The sequence below is a fragment of the Astyanax mexicanus genome, chromosome 25 (assembly GCF_023375975.1).
Source record: "Astyanax mexicanus isolate ESR-SI-001 chromosome 25, AstMex3_surface, whole genome shotgun sequence".
Taxonomy (NCBI): domain Eukaryota; kingdom Metazoa; phylum Chordata; class Actinopteri; order Characiformes; family Acestrorhamphidae; genus Astyanax; species Astyanax mexicanus.
The window spans coordinates 26,313,443-26,328,875 of record NC_064432.1 but is presented as its reverse complement, the minus strand read 5'-3'; the positions used below and the strand labels follow the sequence as shown (position 1 = coordinate 26,328,875).

The 15,433-nt window shown below is 36.7% G+C and overlaps 1 protein-coding gene across 1 annotated transcript; it reads right to left on the bottom strand.

Annotated features, from left to right (window-relative positions):
• Positions 1–11,036: 11,036 nt before the first annotated feature.
• On the bottom strand, positions 11,037–12,989 carry LOC125787645 (apolipoprotein L2-like). The gene is made up of 2 exons (XM_049472147.1): positions 12,792–12,989; positions 11,037–12,496 (listed from the first exon to the last, which is right to left on the bottom strand). The coding sequence occupies exons 1-2, from the start codon at positions 12,904–12,906 to the stop codon at positions 11,706–11,708; spliced, it is 906 nt and encodes a 301-aa protein (XP_049328104.1). The 5' UTR covers positions 12,907–12,989; the 3' UTR covers positions 11,037–11,705.
• Between the last annotated feature and the right edge of the window lie 2,444 nt (positions 12,990–15,433).

Below are 15,433 nucleotides of genomic sequence, written 5' to 3'. Positions count from 1 at the left end.
TGTATCAAACCATTAGAATTTGTTTTAATTGAAGGATCTGTAAAAATCTGCTGTTTGGAACAATTTAAACTTAAAATAAAGGATCTGATTTTAATTTCCCACCAGTTTCAGTCACTGCAGTGGAGGAATGTCTCATTATTGGTCCCACTTGTGCCTCGTTTGTAGCCCCGCCTCCTCGTTATCTACCCCAGGTGTTGCTTGTTTGTCTCAGGTATTTGTAGCCTCTTTGTTTTAGTGTTCTGATGGAAGTTCACAGTTTAAAGTTTGTTCTTGTCTGGTTCTGTGGGGCTTCTGGGAGATTGAATCAAATGAACCAAATGATTCAGAAAAAGAGTCGAGCCTGTGAGACGTTTGAATCATCATCATCATCATCGCAGTGAATCTGGTGAGTAATTAGAATCAGATTCACAAACAGCTGATCCAGGTACTATTTTACATTTCTCAATTTCACAAATGCTGATGGTTCGACAAATTATAAGCAATAAATAATTAAAGTTCAATCAAATAAGAAAAACTTATAAAATTAATCTAGAATGTTGTGATTAATCACGTTTTCATTCTTAAGACTTTTAATAATAGGTATTAAAATTTGAATAAAATAATCTGTGTTAGAAACAGTTAGATTTGTATTACTGGTGTCAATCCCTTAAAAATAACTGTATTAATCACAACAATATCCTGTGATAAAATCATATGGTCTTTTATAAAATATAAATATTATGCAAATATGAATTACGAGATGATTGTAAATCACTAGTGAGAAAAGGTAGAATAAAGTATACTAAGCATTATTGTGCTACAGTCTTTATTTAAAAAAAAAGTTCGACTGCATGTTCAAATAATTGATATTTATGACAAAAAAATCACTCCTGTTACTTTTAATGTTTTGAGTAACAGGAAAGATTTTTTTTGTATAGAATTAGCAAAAACATGAAAAATGGCTAAATGGCGGCTATGCTAATATCTGAGCACACTGAGAACATTCTAGCAAACCCCCCCCAACCCCCCCCCCCCCACCCCCAAAAAAACAAATTGTATTTTAAAAATGAACCCAATTAGATGTAAGAATGAATTTAGGTAACAGGACTGAGTGTTGAGATTGAGCTCCTCAGTCATCGTTACAATACGATCAAATATACAGAAAAAATAATGAGGGAACTTTGGAAATTTATTCTGGTCTTCCCATGATCTTCAGAAGAACCAGCTGATGATGTGACTTCCTGTTGTAGAATGTTCCAGATGTTTCAGATGATCAGGGTAATGTGTAACGGTAACAGGACTGAGTGAAACCACAACACAGGGACACAACTAAAATGTGTGTTTTAACTTAAATATTGTGGATTTATTATGAAAAAACACCACTGCATTGTTCATTATAACTTTTCTTTATTTTTATTAAATATTATTCGCACATACATCCGCTACACAGCTTTTAACCTTTTTTATTATCTCTTATCTTCTTTTGATCTTAAATTTTGGTCAATTAAACCTTTAGTTTTATTATTATTTTATTATTATTTTTTATCTATTTTTTTATTGACTGTTATTTTTAATTGTCTTTTAATTTAAAAATATTAAATATAGTTATTAACTTTCATGTCAATCCCTGTTTTTGTAAAAGTTGCCCTTAATGTACTATTGAACATTATTGTAATTGATGGATGGATGGATTGATTCTTATCCCTGCTAGAGTTGAGACAGGATATACAATATATCCATTTCATAATACAACATTTCATTGGAAAAAAAGTTGCATAATAATGAAAAATCATACCAAAGTTATCAATCATGATTTCACATGGTATTTAAAATTATACTTTAATCTCTTTACAATTAGCAAAAGAAAATAATAGATTACAGAATATTACATGATATAATCACAAAATCAGTATGGATACCTAGCGCTAATTTATGGTTTTATGTGCTATGTATAGGTCAAACTGTATATATATTTATATATATATATATATATATATATATACAGTTTTTTTTTTTTTTAGAAGATTTATTCATTTCTTTATAAGCAAAAATGTAATATATAGAAATATCTGCCCCTTTTATCCCGAAAATAATTTAAAACAATAGTAATTTACCGAAAACAAAACTAAACAAAAACATTTAAGTCTTTTCGAACAACAGTTCATGTCGTTCAATAGTATTTTTACTATTTTAATATTTTTTAAACAAACCAAATGTTATCATTCTTTTAAACACACACATTGATCTAGCATTTTTAACATCACTCTAATTCAATAATCCTATTCCTTGAATGAAAGTTCTTTCAAAGCTCCTTTAAACTAATTCTAAATTTAGGCTTTACAAACACCTCAATTTCCTTAAGATTATAAAAACACTTTATCTTAACAAAATTTAGTTGGATGTTTGAAGGCAATGTGTTTTAATGACCTTTATACAGAAACAATAAAATATAAAAGTCTACTAAATCATAGAATTAATCATTTTAACTGAAAAACAGAGAGAAACTCTGTATTTTCTAGTGATAATTCTAACAGCCCTTTTCTGTAAAAGAAAAATAGAATTCCTTCATGATGTGAAGAGTTTTGTCAGATATCCGGCAAAGGAGAACCTTGTTTCTAAAGAGACAACAGTGTCCAATCCCAGTGAGTGAAGATTCATTATTTCTCTCACCGTTTCCGTCGGAGAGACTTGTGTAAGGATTATAAAGTCTTGCAGCAGGAGCAGCAGATGTTTTTCTGTGGTCCGCACGTCTCTGCCCCGGTCTTTAGCTTCTCGTAACGACTTTACGGCTTCTTCAATATTTGCCTTCAATATCTGCTGCACCAGGTACTTTGCTTTAATTTGATTCTGAAGCGAGCTGTCATCCCCGTTCGGATCCTTGCTGGAGATTCGTACATACGTAAAAATGTGGTTCAGCTGCTGCATGCATGAATCCACCGCTTTCTCAGCCTTTTCCAGGTCTGCTAACGCCCGGGCGACGTACCCATTGCCTTTTTGAGCTAGGGTAGAAATTGCACGATTATAAAAAGCAATGGCCCCCCAGCAGGGGTCTTCAGTAGCTCTGGTGTACATCTCAATGCTCTCCGCAAGCCTGCCTTGATGCCGTAGTCTGTTTCCAGACCTTATGTAATAGTAGACCATGGACGAGGGGGACTGATTCGACTTCAGATTTCCCAAAGCGCCTTCCATGTCTTGTGTTAGCTGCAGCCGCAGTGATTCTGTCGGTTTGTCCTCGTCGAATTTGACCAGGAGCCACATTCCCCAGCATTCATGCAGGGAGGACACTATGTCCTCACGGTTGTTGGCGAACTGATTTTGGTTGTAGATCCTGTTCAGCATTTTAAGGTATTCCGAAAAGAGCTCCTCCTTTTTGTTGAGTTTGGGAATGTCCTTTTCAAGAAATCCCGATAGCCTGATTTGCACAACAGTGTCCCTTGCTTGCTTGGCTTTTGTAAGAGTAGTCGGGCCAACTGAATCTTCAATAACAAGCAAGTGCATCAAGGTGGTACGTACCACCACCTCACAGGTCTGGTTGTCAGGGTTTGCCCGATATGCCTTGAGGGCATCTACGAACTCGTTCTCAACTGAGTCTGAAATGCCAAGCGTTGAATTGATTTGATGTAGGCATCTCATTAACATGAAGAGAGGAGATGTTTGAAGGACCATCACGCATTTGAGAGATTCCGAGAAGTGAGAGGAGCACATGATGAGTTGGGCAGATCCTGGACTTCCTTGCCGGGCAGTTCGACCAAAGGCCTGTTGCTCCACACGTACGTTCAGAGGCAGGAAGGTTTGGACCACAAAGAGTCCCCCTGCTTCGTTTACCTCGTCGCAGATCTTGAGATCTGTCCCACGTCCGGCTAAGTTAGTCGCAATGATGACCCAACCTTCCTCGACTTTGCTGCTCGTCACCCAAGAGTTGTCCATGTTGTTGTTGGTGTAGAGTTTCAGTTTCGCCCTTGGAATCGTTTCTTGCAGGGCTGTGCGGATCGTTTCTGCTCGATTGATGGTTTCACAGATGACCAGTGCTGCTCTCGCACCTCGGTAGACTGTTGACCTCACTTGCTCTGTAACCTCAGCACAGATAGTCTGGATCCATTCAGCTTCTTCCGCGACGACCATGCCTTTCTTCTCATAAAGCTTTCTTTTCTTGAATGAGGGGATGTTGCACGTCTTCATGCCTGGATACAGTTTCTGGAGCATGTCAAGTTCGGCTTGGTTTCCCAGGGTCCCTGTTACCCCATAAATCTGGTCTTTGTAACTCTTGAACAAGCTGACGTTTGACTTGAAGTTGGTGATCACATTCATGTCGGTCAGTCTGGTTTGGTGCTTCATCTCGAGAAACTGTTGCAGTCCATCCCCCCATTTCATGTTGTTCTGCACAACACCTGTTGAGCGGTAGTCTACAGGAACTACGCCATCGGCATGTAGGACGTATTCGTCCCCTAGTGTCATGGATTTGGCGTGAATTGCATTTTCGATCCAAGTTTGTAGCTTACTGTTGATGTGCCTCAGAAAACCAGGAATTGAGGACTCTTCCTTGTCTGGTTGTACCACAGATATAATTCCAGCTGTAACCTTGTTTTTCAGAGACTTGAACATGGTCTCCTTATCCGTGAACACCAACCGGCACATTCCAGACTTGAGGACAAGGATGTGCATCACTTGCAAGTTTGTAGCTTCTCTACAAACTTCATTACTGGGAAGTTCCTGCAGTCTTCTGTCATCCTCCTGGAGGTACAGTTTGAACTTGTACTGAGAGAAAATCCTGTTAAACATGTTGAAAAAAGCGACGGTTTGTTCGGGACTGACGTCTTTTAACTGCTGTACAGTGTTTTGGGAATTTTCCCGAATGCGCTGTGTACATCCAATAGGTGTGAATCCTGAATCCTCCGCCATTCGTAAGATACCAAGTTCATCGAGATCTGCATCTGCCCCAAGATTTTCAGACAAGAGCTGGAAAAAGGGTTGGACCAATCCGAGTGTTTTCCCGTTGTCAAGATGTTCAAGCTGGTTGACGACAAACCAGATCTCTGCCAGGATTAAGGTTAACGCTTGCATGACAGGCATTTCAGTGTTCAAATAGACAACTTCCAGACCTTTGTCCAACATGAGCGAGTCAACCTCGTCTACTATAACTCTCTGGAACTTTCTATCAGGCATTATGTTCTGTCTGTGGAAGTGATGTCTCAACCAGTCGCCTGCAAAACAGTCAGTAGTGCCATAGACCACTTGGCATTTGTAGCACTTCCTCAGAGAGTCTATGGGGTCTTCGCCTTCTTGTTTATCCGAGTTGACGTCCACAGTGACGTTCAGTTCCTGGTAAAACGAGCGCCACTCTTGGGCGTCTCTTTCGGCGAGTACAGGGGAACTGGAGATGATGTCGACACTTCCTTCAGTGAGGGCACTGTATGCAGCAAACATGGCCACTATGCACGATTTTCCCTCTCCAGTACCGACCTGGACGAGCCGACTCGATCCAGAAAAACCAGGATGCACCAGCTCACCATCTGAGTCAGTCTGGGGAACCACTTTGTCGTCTTTTTGACTGCTTCACACAGCTTACACAAAGCCAGCTTCTTGTCTTTCCACAGTTTTTCAGTTAAGGTTGGAAGTGAATGTGGATTGGATCTGCTCCATAAGTCAACAACCGATACAATATCTTCCACATCTTCTAAAATCTTCTCATCGACGTTTCCTTGTTCGCGGATTTCTTGAAGGATCTCTTTGAGGGTTTTTTCCTTCGATTCTTTGACAATCTTGTTTACCTGAGCGTCAATATTTTCCACAGATTGGATGGTCAGTTCTGATTTGGCGATTTTGTGAATTTCTATTTGATAAAGGGTTTTTAGCATCTGTACGACGAACTCATGGTCTGTTTTGTCTTTGTGTCGCTTCGCCAGAGCAATGAACAAATCGGTTACTTCACTTTTAGTCCACTCCCTGTACTGGACCAAAGCTAGCAGTCTTGACGACAGCAGCCGCATTGACGCCATGTTGTAGTATTTGCAGTATTTGCTTGCAGTGATTTTCAGAAGTTATCCTTGTAGCATCCTTAATAAACCCTAAAATGAAAAAATAAAACAAAAGTAAAAAAAGCACAGAAGGTTACATCACAGCATGACTTTAGTAACCATTTGTCTGTTACTAATAAGTCACTTCATTGGTCCACAAATTAAGCCAATCAGAGGTGTTGGCTGTAATTAGGTGCTTGGTCAGGCAGCAGTTTGCAGCGAGAGATCCACAGAGATTGGAGAGATTTGCTCCCAGTTAAACTTTGCAGTTCCTAAAGAGTTTTGAAACATCTAGAACTTTAGTACCCATCTAGCTGAGAACGTTATGAGAGAAATGTTTTAGTAACATTGTGTTGCACACTATTATAATATAACTTTGTCAGAACGTTCCTGGAACACTTTCTGTAACGTTACAGGCTACCCTTCCTGGAACCATTTCAAAACATTGTTAAATTTCTCATCATTGGTGTAGGAACAAGGGGGAACACATCACTTCCCAAAAACGCAGAAATCTGCACCCCTGCCATGAAAAGCAACCATATCTCTTCTTTTATCAAGAAGACAGTACATACGCAACATCGAAAGGGTGCTTTTTCCTGGGGTGCACATTTAGACACTATACTATGGTGCCGAATTCAGCACCCCCGCCAGAAAAAAGCGCCCCCTCTCGGGTGCAATGTTACTAAGTAAAGTTAGCTAAAGCAATCATCCCTGCTTTTATCAGAAGGACAATGAGTACGCGCTGCCAAAAGAGAGGGTGCTTTACATGGCGGGGGTACAGATTTAGACAAGATATTATGGTGCAGAATTCAGCACCCCCGCCAGGAAAAGCACCCCCTCTCTGGAGAGGCTTTAGGTGACCTGTTTCTTTTTCCTAATTTCTTACGAGTCAGCGTAGCTTAGAACAGTATCTTGGGTATTTTTTCCATTTTCTAAGTAAAGTTAAAGCCAAGAAGACGTGGGTACATGCTCCCGAGAGAGGGGGCTTTTCCTGGCGGGGGTGTTGAATTTAGCACAACACCAGCTTTACACGCGAGGTCAGTGATGAGAGAAATTAATCACAACAATAATAATAAATAACAATATACTGCAATAAAATAGACTTCTGGGTAATGTCTTGTTCTGCTAACAGACTAATAATCACACACACAATACCATTTTTCAAATGATCTTATTTATATATTTTCACAATCCCATTTAGTAATATTGCTTGTTTATTTTAATAAATATAAATAATCCAAATTATTGTTGAGTGAGTAATAAGGTATTATGTATCTATGGCATGTAAATTATTTTATAATACATAATATTTTATAATATAGTATTGCTTAGTTGAGTAGATTTTGCTTCTCATAATCTGGATTAGAACATTACTCATATAGAGCTTTTCACTGTATACAAATTGGATTTAAATTAAGTAATTAACTCTTGATGAGTCTAGCACAGCTGTTAACTGAAAGCCTGAATTCCAGGTGACTCATAACCTCATAAAACAGACTTTGCTTTGTTTAATGTGGAGGAGTTCAGTATTAATCTACAATGCAGAACATTTTAAAATAATACAAAAAATGTTGAATTTGAGCTGTGTCCAAACTTTTGACTGGTACTGTATATTCCTACACTAGTGAGCAGTAAGGCTGCATGATATATTGACCTCCAAGTCACCATAATTCACCAACCCTAGTGAATAAAAGTGGATTAAAGTACACTAAGCATTATTATACTATAGTGCACTAAACTGTTCTTGTAGCCACATTATTATTAATCAGTATATTTAAAGAGTGCTAAAATGGAACTACTGCTGTAACAGCTGTTTTTAACACACTTTGCTAAAAATGTACAAAATTATATTTGAAAATAGGTATTTTAGAAGGATATCGAATTACATTAAACTGAAAGTGTACTTCATAGTGGTCTATTTTTTTAAAAGTATGATGAAATTTTACTTTCAAACATTTGATAAAAGCATAATATTAATGTTTTTTTATATATTTTAAGTACATAAATCTAACATTTTCCATATGTTTTAAGTAAAATTAAGTATAACGTAAGAGTTACATTGTATGTTGTTTAAATATGTTTATTAGTTATGTAATTGTAGTATAAAATGGTATGCAGTAATAATGTATCTAGTTGTATCTTGGACAGAACTTACCGTACTGGTGAATTCTGAGTGTGAGCTGGTCTGAAGCGAGTGGATGATCGGTGGAGTGGACAGTGGTGAATCTTCATGGTGAATGTTGTTATATAGTGTTAGTTGTGGTGGAATCCCCGTCTATTGTTACTTTTTCTTTCTCTTAACGAACACACACACACACAATCACGTGGTTTGTAAGAATTGGCGTCAGTAAGGTTGTGTTCACCAGAGCGTGACCGGTCGTGGTGGTGATGGTGATGGTTTGCATGGTTTTATAAGCAGATCCTGTTCTGCAGGTTTGCGGGAATTTTTTATAGAAGTAAACATTTGCTATAAGGGTGGCGTAACTCTACACAAGAACATAGTTTCACTTTCAGTTCAGGTGTGTTTTGGCATTTCAGTGTTTGTTCAAGGTTGTTTCAGTGTTTGATTATATGTGAAAGATGATGGCAGATGAAAGACTGAATGCTTGAGGTGGTCTGGGTTGTTCCACAGTGTAAACTGTATTGACAGTCTCCATCAGCAGCCGGAGTCTGAGAGAGCACAATGATTCATACTCTCTCTGAGTGGGTAGATGATGCCATAGATATCATATACATAGACGCCACATCGACTGACGCTGTTGGAGTTGGCTTGTCAACGTGGCCGCCATATTGGATGGGTCTCCCATGTACCCCCAGTGCATTTATTTACACTGAGGAACTGATTTTTACACGGTTTGATTTGTTACAAACTGTAAGAGACCACTTAAAAATGACAAGTTTCTTTGATTTTAACAAATTGAAAACCTCTGGAATATGGTCTATACTTCTTTGCATTATTTGAGGTCTGAAAGCTCTGCATCTTTTTATTATTTCAGCCATTTCTCATTTTCTGTAAATAAATGCTCTAAATGAGAATATTTTTATTCGGAATTTAGGAGAAATGTTGTCCATAGTTTATAGAATAAAACAGTGTATATATATTAATGTGTGACAGCGTCCTGAATCATTGCTACATCTCTGCTGTTTATAACAAATCAAACCGTGTGAAAATCGGGTATTAATCACCTTCCTCAGTGTAAATTAATACACTGGGTTGCCTCCTCCAATATGGCGCTCTCAATGTAAGAACACTTATTGTGATTGGCTGTAAGCATTTGAGGAGCTACAAGATGTTACAATCTTATCTGATCTGGTAAATGGCCTGTTTTAGCTGACTCCACCCTACATTTTATCGCTGGTCTCAATTTGTATTTTTGAGTTTTGAGTAAAAAAGGTTTTTAAGAGTTATACCCTAAATATCTAAAATCAAATTGCAGAAGATCTCAGACATTTCCTCCGTGGTGTTCTTCCATGAACTCCATTCTTTATTGTTTAATGTTTTCCTTATTGTAGATTTATCAACAAAAATGTGAGCATGTGCCAGAGATTTCTGTATTGAGTCTTCAGCTGACACTCTAGGATTCTTCCTCACCTCGTTGATCATTCTGCATGTGCTGTGCTCTTGCAGTCACCTTTACAGAACTTTCTCTATTCGTCTCTGTAGTGTCTGTCTTACCGTCGACACATGTACGTCAAGGCTTTTAGAGATACTTTTGTAACCCTTTCCAGCCCCGTAGGTCTTCTGAGAGCTTGGTCTTTTGTGTGAGGCATGATCACATCAAGCAATGCTTCTTAAGAACAGCAAACTCTAGACTGGTGTGTGTTTCTTATAGGGCAGGACAGCTTTAACCAACACATCCAATCTCATCTCATGCTGCCTCCAATTAGCTAGTACTTATTCTTTTAACTATATATTTTTCCTACTAATATGTATACTGTTACTTTATAATTCCATTCACTCTTTATTTTAAAACATTTTTATTCTATGTTTTACTCAAATAAAAATTTGAGGTGATCTTTTGTTATACATTAATTGCGGTTCTTTCTATAACTATATGAGGATATTAAAACACTTTTTTGCGTAAACACCGTTTTAATTGCTCTTTTCACCATTGTGGCCAAGTTTCATGATTTAGAAATGAAAGAAATATGGCTTTACTATTACTGACATAAATTTAATAATGTTACTGAGATACTATACTATAGGTGTAGACAAAACCCGTCTAATTACTCTCATTTGCCCACATCAGTTTGGAGAATATATTTTATTTTCTATTAGTTACAAAGTCTTACAACATGAGTTTTTTTTAAATATGTAAAACCCAACATTAGATTATTATTAAACAGAAAACAGTAACATTTTACATTGACTTGCAATAAAAGTTAAATACAGATCATTCCTGCATTATTTAATGTTAAGCTGTGCTGCATTCTCCCTGCAGTCTGTGGATAACCACCCTTTTAAGAAAATAAAGCCCCTTTAAAATCAGTGAATTTTTACACTGTTTTATTTTCAAGGAATTGAAGACACTTTCTGTATGTTCAGTTCAATTCAATTAATAATCAAAATTTTACTTAATATTTCTCATATTGTAATAAAATCAAACTAGTTTCAATATTGTCAGAAAATGTAAATGTATGTATATATGTACAGAAGAACAATTTATCATGACTGCAGCTCTAAACCAATCACTAAAATTGTCCAGTTATGCAGCTTGCATGCAAGTGAAAGTAAAACATAAACAAGCCTTCAGTCTTCAGTCTAAAGTCTTATAAATATGATGCATAAAGTACAAAAAAAATCCAAAATACACAAAAGAATAAAAATATTAAAAATATGCTCTACAGTATTTGAGTATATTTTAACCACATCAGTTTCTGCTATTTATAGGTTTATGTTTAAGTAAAATGAACATTGTTGTTTTATTCTATAAACTACAGACAACATTTCTCCCAAATTCCCAAATAAAAATATTATATTTAGAGCTTTTATTTACAGAAAATGAGAAATGACTGACCTCAAATAATGCAAAGAGAAAAAATTCATATTCATAAAGTTTTAAGAGTTCAGAAATAATCAATATTTGGTGGAATAATCCTGGTTGGTTTTTAATCACAGTTTTTTTTCATGCATCTTGGCATCATGTTCTCCTCCACCAGTCTTACACACTGCTTTTGGATAACTTTATGCTGCTTTACTCCTGGTGCAAAAATTCAAGCAGTTCAGTTTGGTGGTTTGATGGTTTGTGATCATCCATCTTCCTCTTGATTATATTCCAGAGGTTTTTAATTTGATAAAATCAAAGAATTCTTTGGTCTACAGTGATTGAGTGTTTTACAAAATGATAATACAAGTTTCAGTTCATTTTTTTATTTTTTTATCTTTGCGTCAAATTGCTGTCTGACTTCCTGAAGTCGATCCAGTGTTTGGTTCAGGTGATCAACATTTTCTTTCATTCCTTTAATGAACTTGCATATGGATGATTTTCCGTTTCCATTTCTCCGCTCTTTGTTCATTTCTCTGAGTTGTTTAAGATAGTAGCCAATAAGCAGAAGATCCATCAGGAGGAAGAGACATGCCAGGGCTCCTGTGATCACTCCGAATGCTGTTACTGCTTTAGATACCTGTGCTTCCTCTGCGCCTAAATTAACATAGACACCCAGACGTACGGCTTCAGCAGCGTAAAAGGGCTCTGTTCGTTAGCTTGTGATCTAGGCATTAAATCGATTTCGGACCCCTTGAAGTTGATCCAGTGTTTCAGTAAGTTGACCAACAGTGACCTTCATTCCCTTAATGAATTTACTTATGGCTGATTTTCCATTTCCATTATTAATATTGTATAGTTCTTTGGCGTCTTTGACAACGAAGACAACGTCCAGCACCAGAAAGAGACCTGCCAGAACTCCTGTAACTGCTCCAGCTGCTTTTACGGTTCTAGATACCTGTGCTGTTACTTTACCTATTTCAACAACGTTAACCAGTCGTAGTAGTTCTGCACTGTATCCTACCCCTCTGCCTAATCCGAATCCAATCTGTGCTTTTCGCCCTGATGGATCTGTAGGGTCAAATTGTTGTATCTCATCCAGCCTGATCTCTATTTCTTCCAGGTGTTTGAGAATGGGGGGAAGTTTGTCCTGAACTGTTTTCAGAATTTTTTCTATTTCTGTTCGTGAAACTTTCTGATTAATCAGGTCAGTGATGTTTGATGCCGCCCCTGCTACGCCTCCAGAAACAGCTACTCCTACACCCACTCCTGTTACAATCAGTGAGGCTCCCAGAGTAAATGGAGTGAGGGCAAGACCTACGATAGTCAAGATTCCTCCAACTGCACTAATCACTCCTCCTGAGAGGCTTCCAATAGTGGTGTTACGATGAATCTTCTCCACTCTCTCAGTGATTTCTTTCAGTTTATTGATTTGATTCTGGAGTTCAGAGATACTGCTGTCGAAGAGGGATGTAAATAAATTTATATTCCTAATGAGAGACTCCTCTGGTGGAACCCCTGTTGAGCACATTGGAGTTAAATTAGTGGAAGTGCATTTTTTTAACTTGTTGAAAAAAAAATGCTGCAAAACTTAACATACAGTTACAGTGGAATGAAAAAGTTTGGGCACCGCTGATCATTTTCATGGTTTTCCTTTATAAATCATTGGTTGTTTGGGCTATTTCATCACTGAAACATATAGGGATGGATACACTAGACCCTAGACCTGTGGTGACTCCACTTCTGAGAGACGCATCACTGCACTTCATGCTTAAATACAATTATTTAAAAGAAATAATGAGATAAATCTTACCGTTGTGTATAGAGGGAGGCTGCTCTATGCTGTGATTTGAATCAGAGCTGTCATCGCTGTCAGAGCTGCCGTATGTGGAGTTGATGAGTAGTTTGTGCTCGTCTGATGAGTCCATTTAATTGTTTTAATGATCCTTCTTGTTTAACTGAGCGTTGACAGAATGTTTATGAAGTACCGCCCAGTTCACTTTCAGCTTCAAAGTCAATCCTGTAACCAGAAGAAACCAGAAAAATTAACTGCTAGAAATACGCTGGCATTAGACCTCCAATAACAAATGTAGTTGGGTAATCAAGGTCCAGATATACAGCTCTGACGCAGAGATCACTTCAGTTTCTGAATCAGTTTCTCTGATTTTGCTATTTATAGGTTTATATTTGAGTAAAATGAACATTGTTGTTTTATTCTATAAACTACAGACAACATTTCTCCCAAATTACAAATAAAAATATTCTCATTTAGAGCATTTATTTACAGAAAATGAGAAATGACTGAAATAACAAAAAAGATGCAGAGCTTTCAGACCTTAAAGCATACCTCGAGCAGAAAAAGTTTCATACTGAAAAAAATACTTTTAACTATATTTATGAAGATTTCCAAACTTTAACATAACAGCAGGGTTAATCACAGTTTTTCATGCATCTTGTCATCATGTTCTCCTCCACCAGTCTTACACACTGCTTTTGGATAACTTTATGCTGCTTTACTCCTGGTGTAAAAATTCAAGCAGTTCAGTTTGGTGGTTTGATGGTTCGTGATCATCCATCTTCCTCTTGATTATATTTTAGAGGGTTTCAATTGGATAAAATCAAAGAATTCTTTGGTCTACATTTTTAAGTGCTCTCTTATTTTCTTCCAGAGCTGTAAACTTTTCTAAGCTGTAACAATTCTTAATTGGTGTACAAATACTCCACTTAGAGGAATTAGAATACAAATTTGATGCCACAGACTGGAGTGAAAGTTTGGATTGACTTTAATAAACAGGGCCAAACCAGAAAACCTGGAATACTCACTCAATACTTATTGAGATTTTAAGAGATAAACCAACGCAAAGTAGCACATCATCGTGAAGTGCAATGAAAATGATAGTTTACAAAATTTTATTCAAATAAAAACGTCAAAAAGTGTGATGCAAGTATTCATTCCCCTTTACTCTCAACCACTTAAATAAAATCCAGTGCAGTCAGTTGCCATCAAAAGTCATATTTTGTTTAATTAGAATAGATAGATTAATGAGTTAATAGAGTTAATCCAGCTGTGTGTAATTTAGTCTCTGTACAAATACAGCTGTTCTCTGAAGACCTCAGTAGTTTGTTTGTTAGTGAACACTAGTGAACACACAGCATCATGAAGACCAACAATGAAAAACTCACCAGACAGGCCAGAGATAAAGTTGCGGAGAAGAAGATAAAGGTTTAAAGCAGGGTTAGATTATAAAAACACATCCCAAGCTTTGATCATCCCAAACAGCTCTGTTCATCAATCCATCATCTAAAAGCCAATAAACCTGAAAAAGTATTCTACAACTGTTCCTACAATCCTACCAAGATATGAACCAATCATCCACCCAAACTAACAGATCCAGCAAATAGAGCCGAGAGGCCCATGATCACTCTGGAGGAGCTGCAGAGATCCACAGCTCAGGAGGATGAGGAGAATCTGTCCACAGGACAACTATGAGTCCTGCACACCCAGTCCCCACTGTGAAACATCACACTTTTCAGATTTTTATTTGATTACAATAAAAAAACATGTATAATTTTGGTTTAATATCTCAGTAATGAGCTACTATATAAAAAGACAATATGTGAAAAAGTTCAAGGGCCACAAAAAATTTGCAAGCCACTGTACATGATACTAGGCTTAACACACACTTCCTTTTCCTGAAAATTGTGTATTTAAATATATAACAATAACAATAATGTACTTGAACCTATATGCGGAATAATTAAATTGTATCTTTCCTCCTTGAACATACATTGTTACCTTAGCTTAATCTGTATTTCAGTATACTTTTAAAAGTACACTTTATTTGGCTGTGCTAATTTTGTTCAGGTAATGTACTTAATAAAAATATATGCTTAGTATAGTTTCATAAAACATGAATTTTGCTACCAAAACTGTCATTTTGTGTTTACAAATTAAAACTGTGATAATGTGATAAACGGTTTTGTCTAAAAACTTTACTTTAAAAGTTTACTTTAGTTAGTTTAGTGTAAGTAAAAGATTGAAAGATTGAACAGCTGATTCTTAGATTTGTAGATTTGTTTTTACCAGTTTATATACACTCATCAAAATGAATGTGATGTTAAATCCTCTCTTTAATCACACTTTTGATATGTTTTCAATGTTCAGTCGGACACTGCTCACACAAATTATGCTTGAATTGTATTAAATAGTGGTGAAAATAACATATAACATATGACTATAAACATTTTTTTTTTTACAAAGGATGCTGTGGTGAGCAGTAATCTATTTATTTATAAAGCTTTATAAAATCATAGATGGCACTTACCTCACAGGTAGGATCTCCTGAAGTGATGGAAGTAATGTAAGGGAGGTTCAGGCTGTGTTCACTTATTATTTCACTTTGTCACATGTTTCTGGAGAGTAAATATTTGCTAAAAGAGCAGTTTATTTCACTC

What these genes read in the sequence shown, in the direction of transcription:
- LOC125787645 (XM_049472147.1), bottom strand. Translation starts at nt 12,906, where the DNA reads ATGGACTCATCAGACGAGCACAAACTACTCATCAACTCCACATACGGC. An exon ending in GCCTCCCTCTATACACAACG is followed by an intron (nt 12,497 to 12,791) that starts GTAAGATTTATC and finishes TGTGCTCAACAG; the next exon opens with GGGTTCCACCAGAGGAGTCT.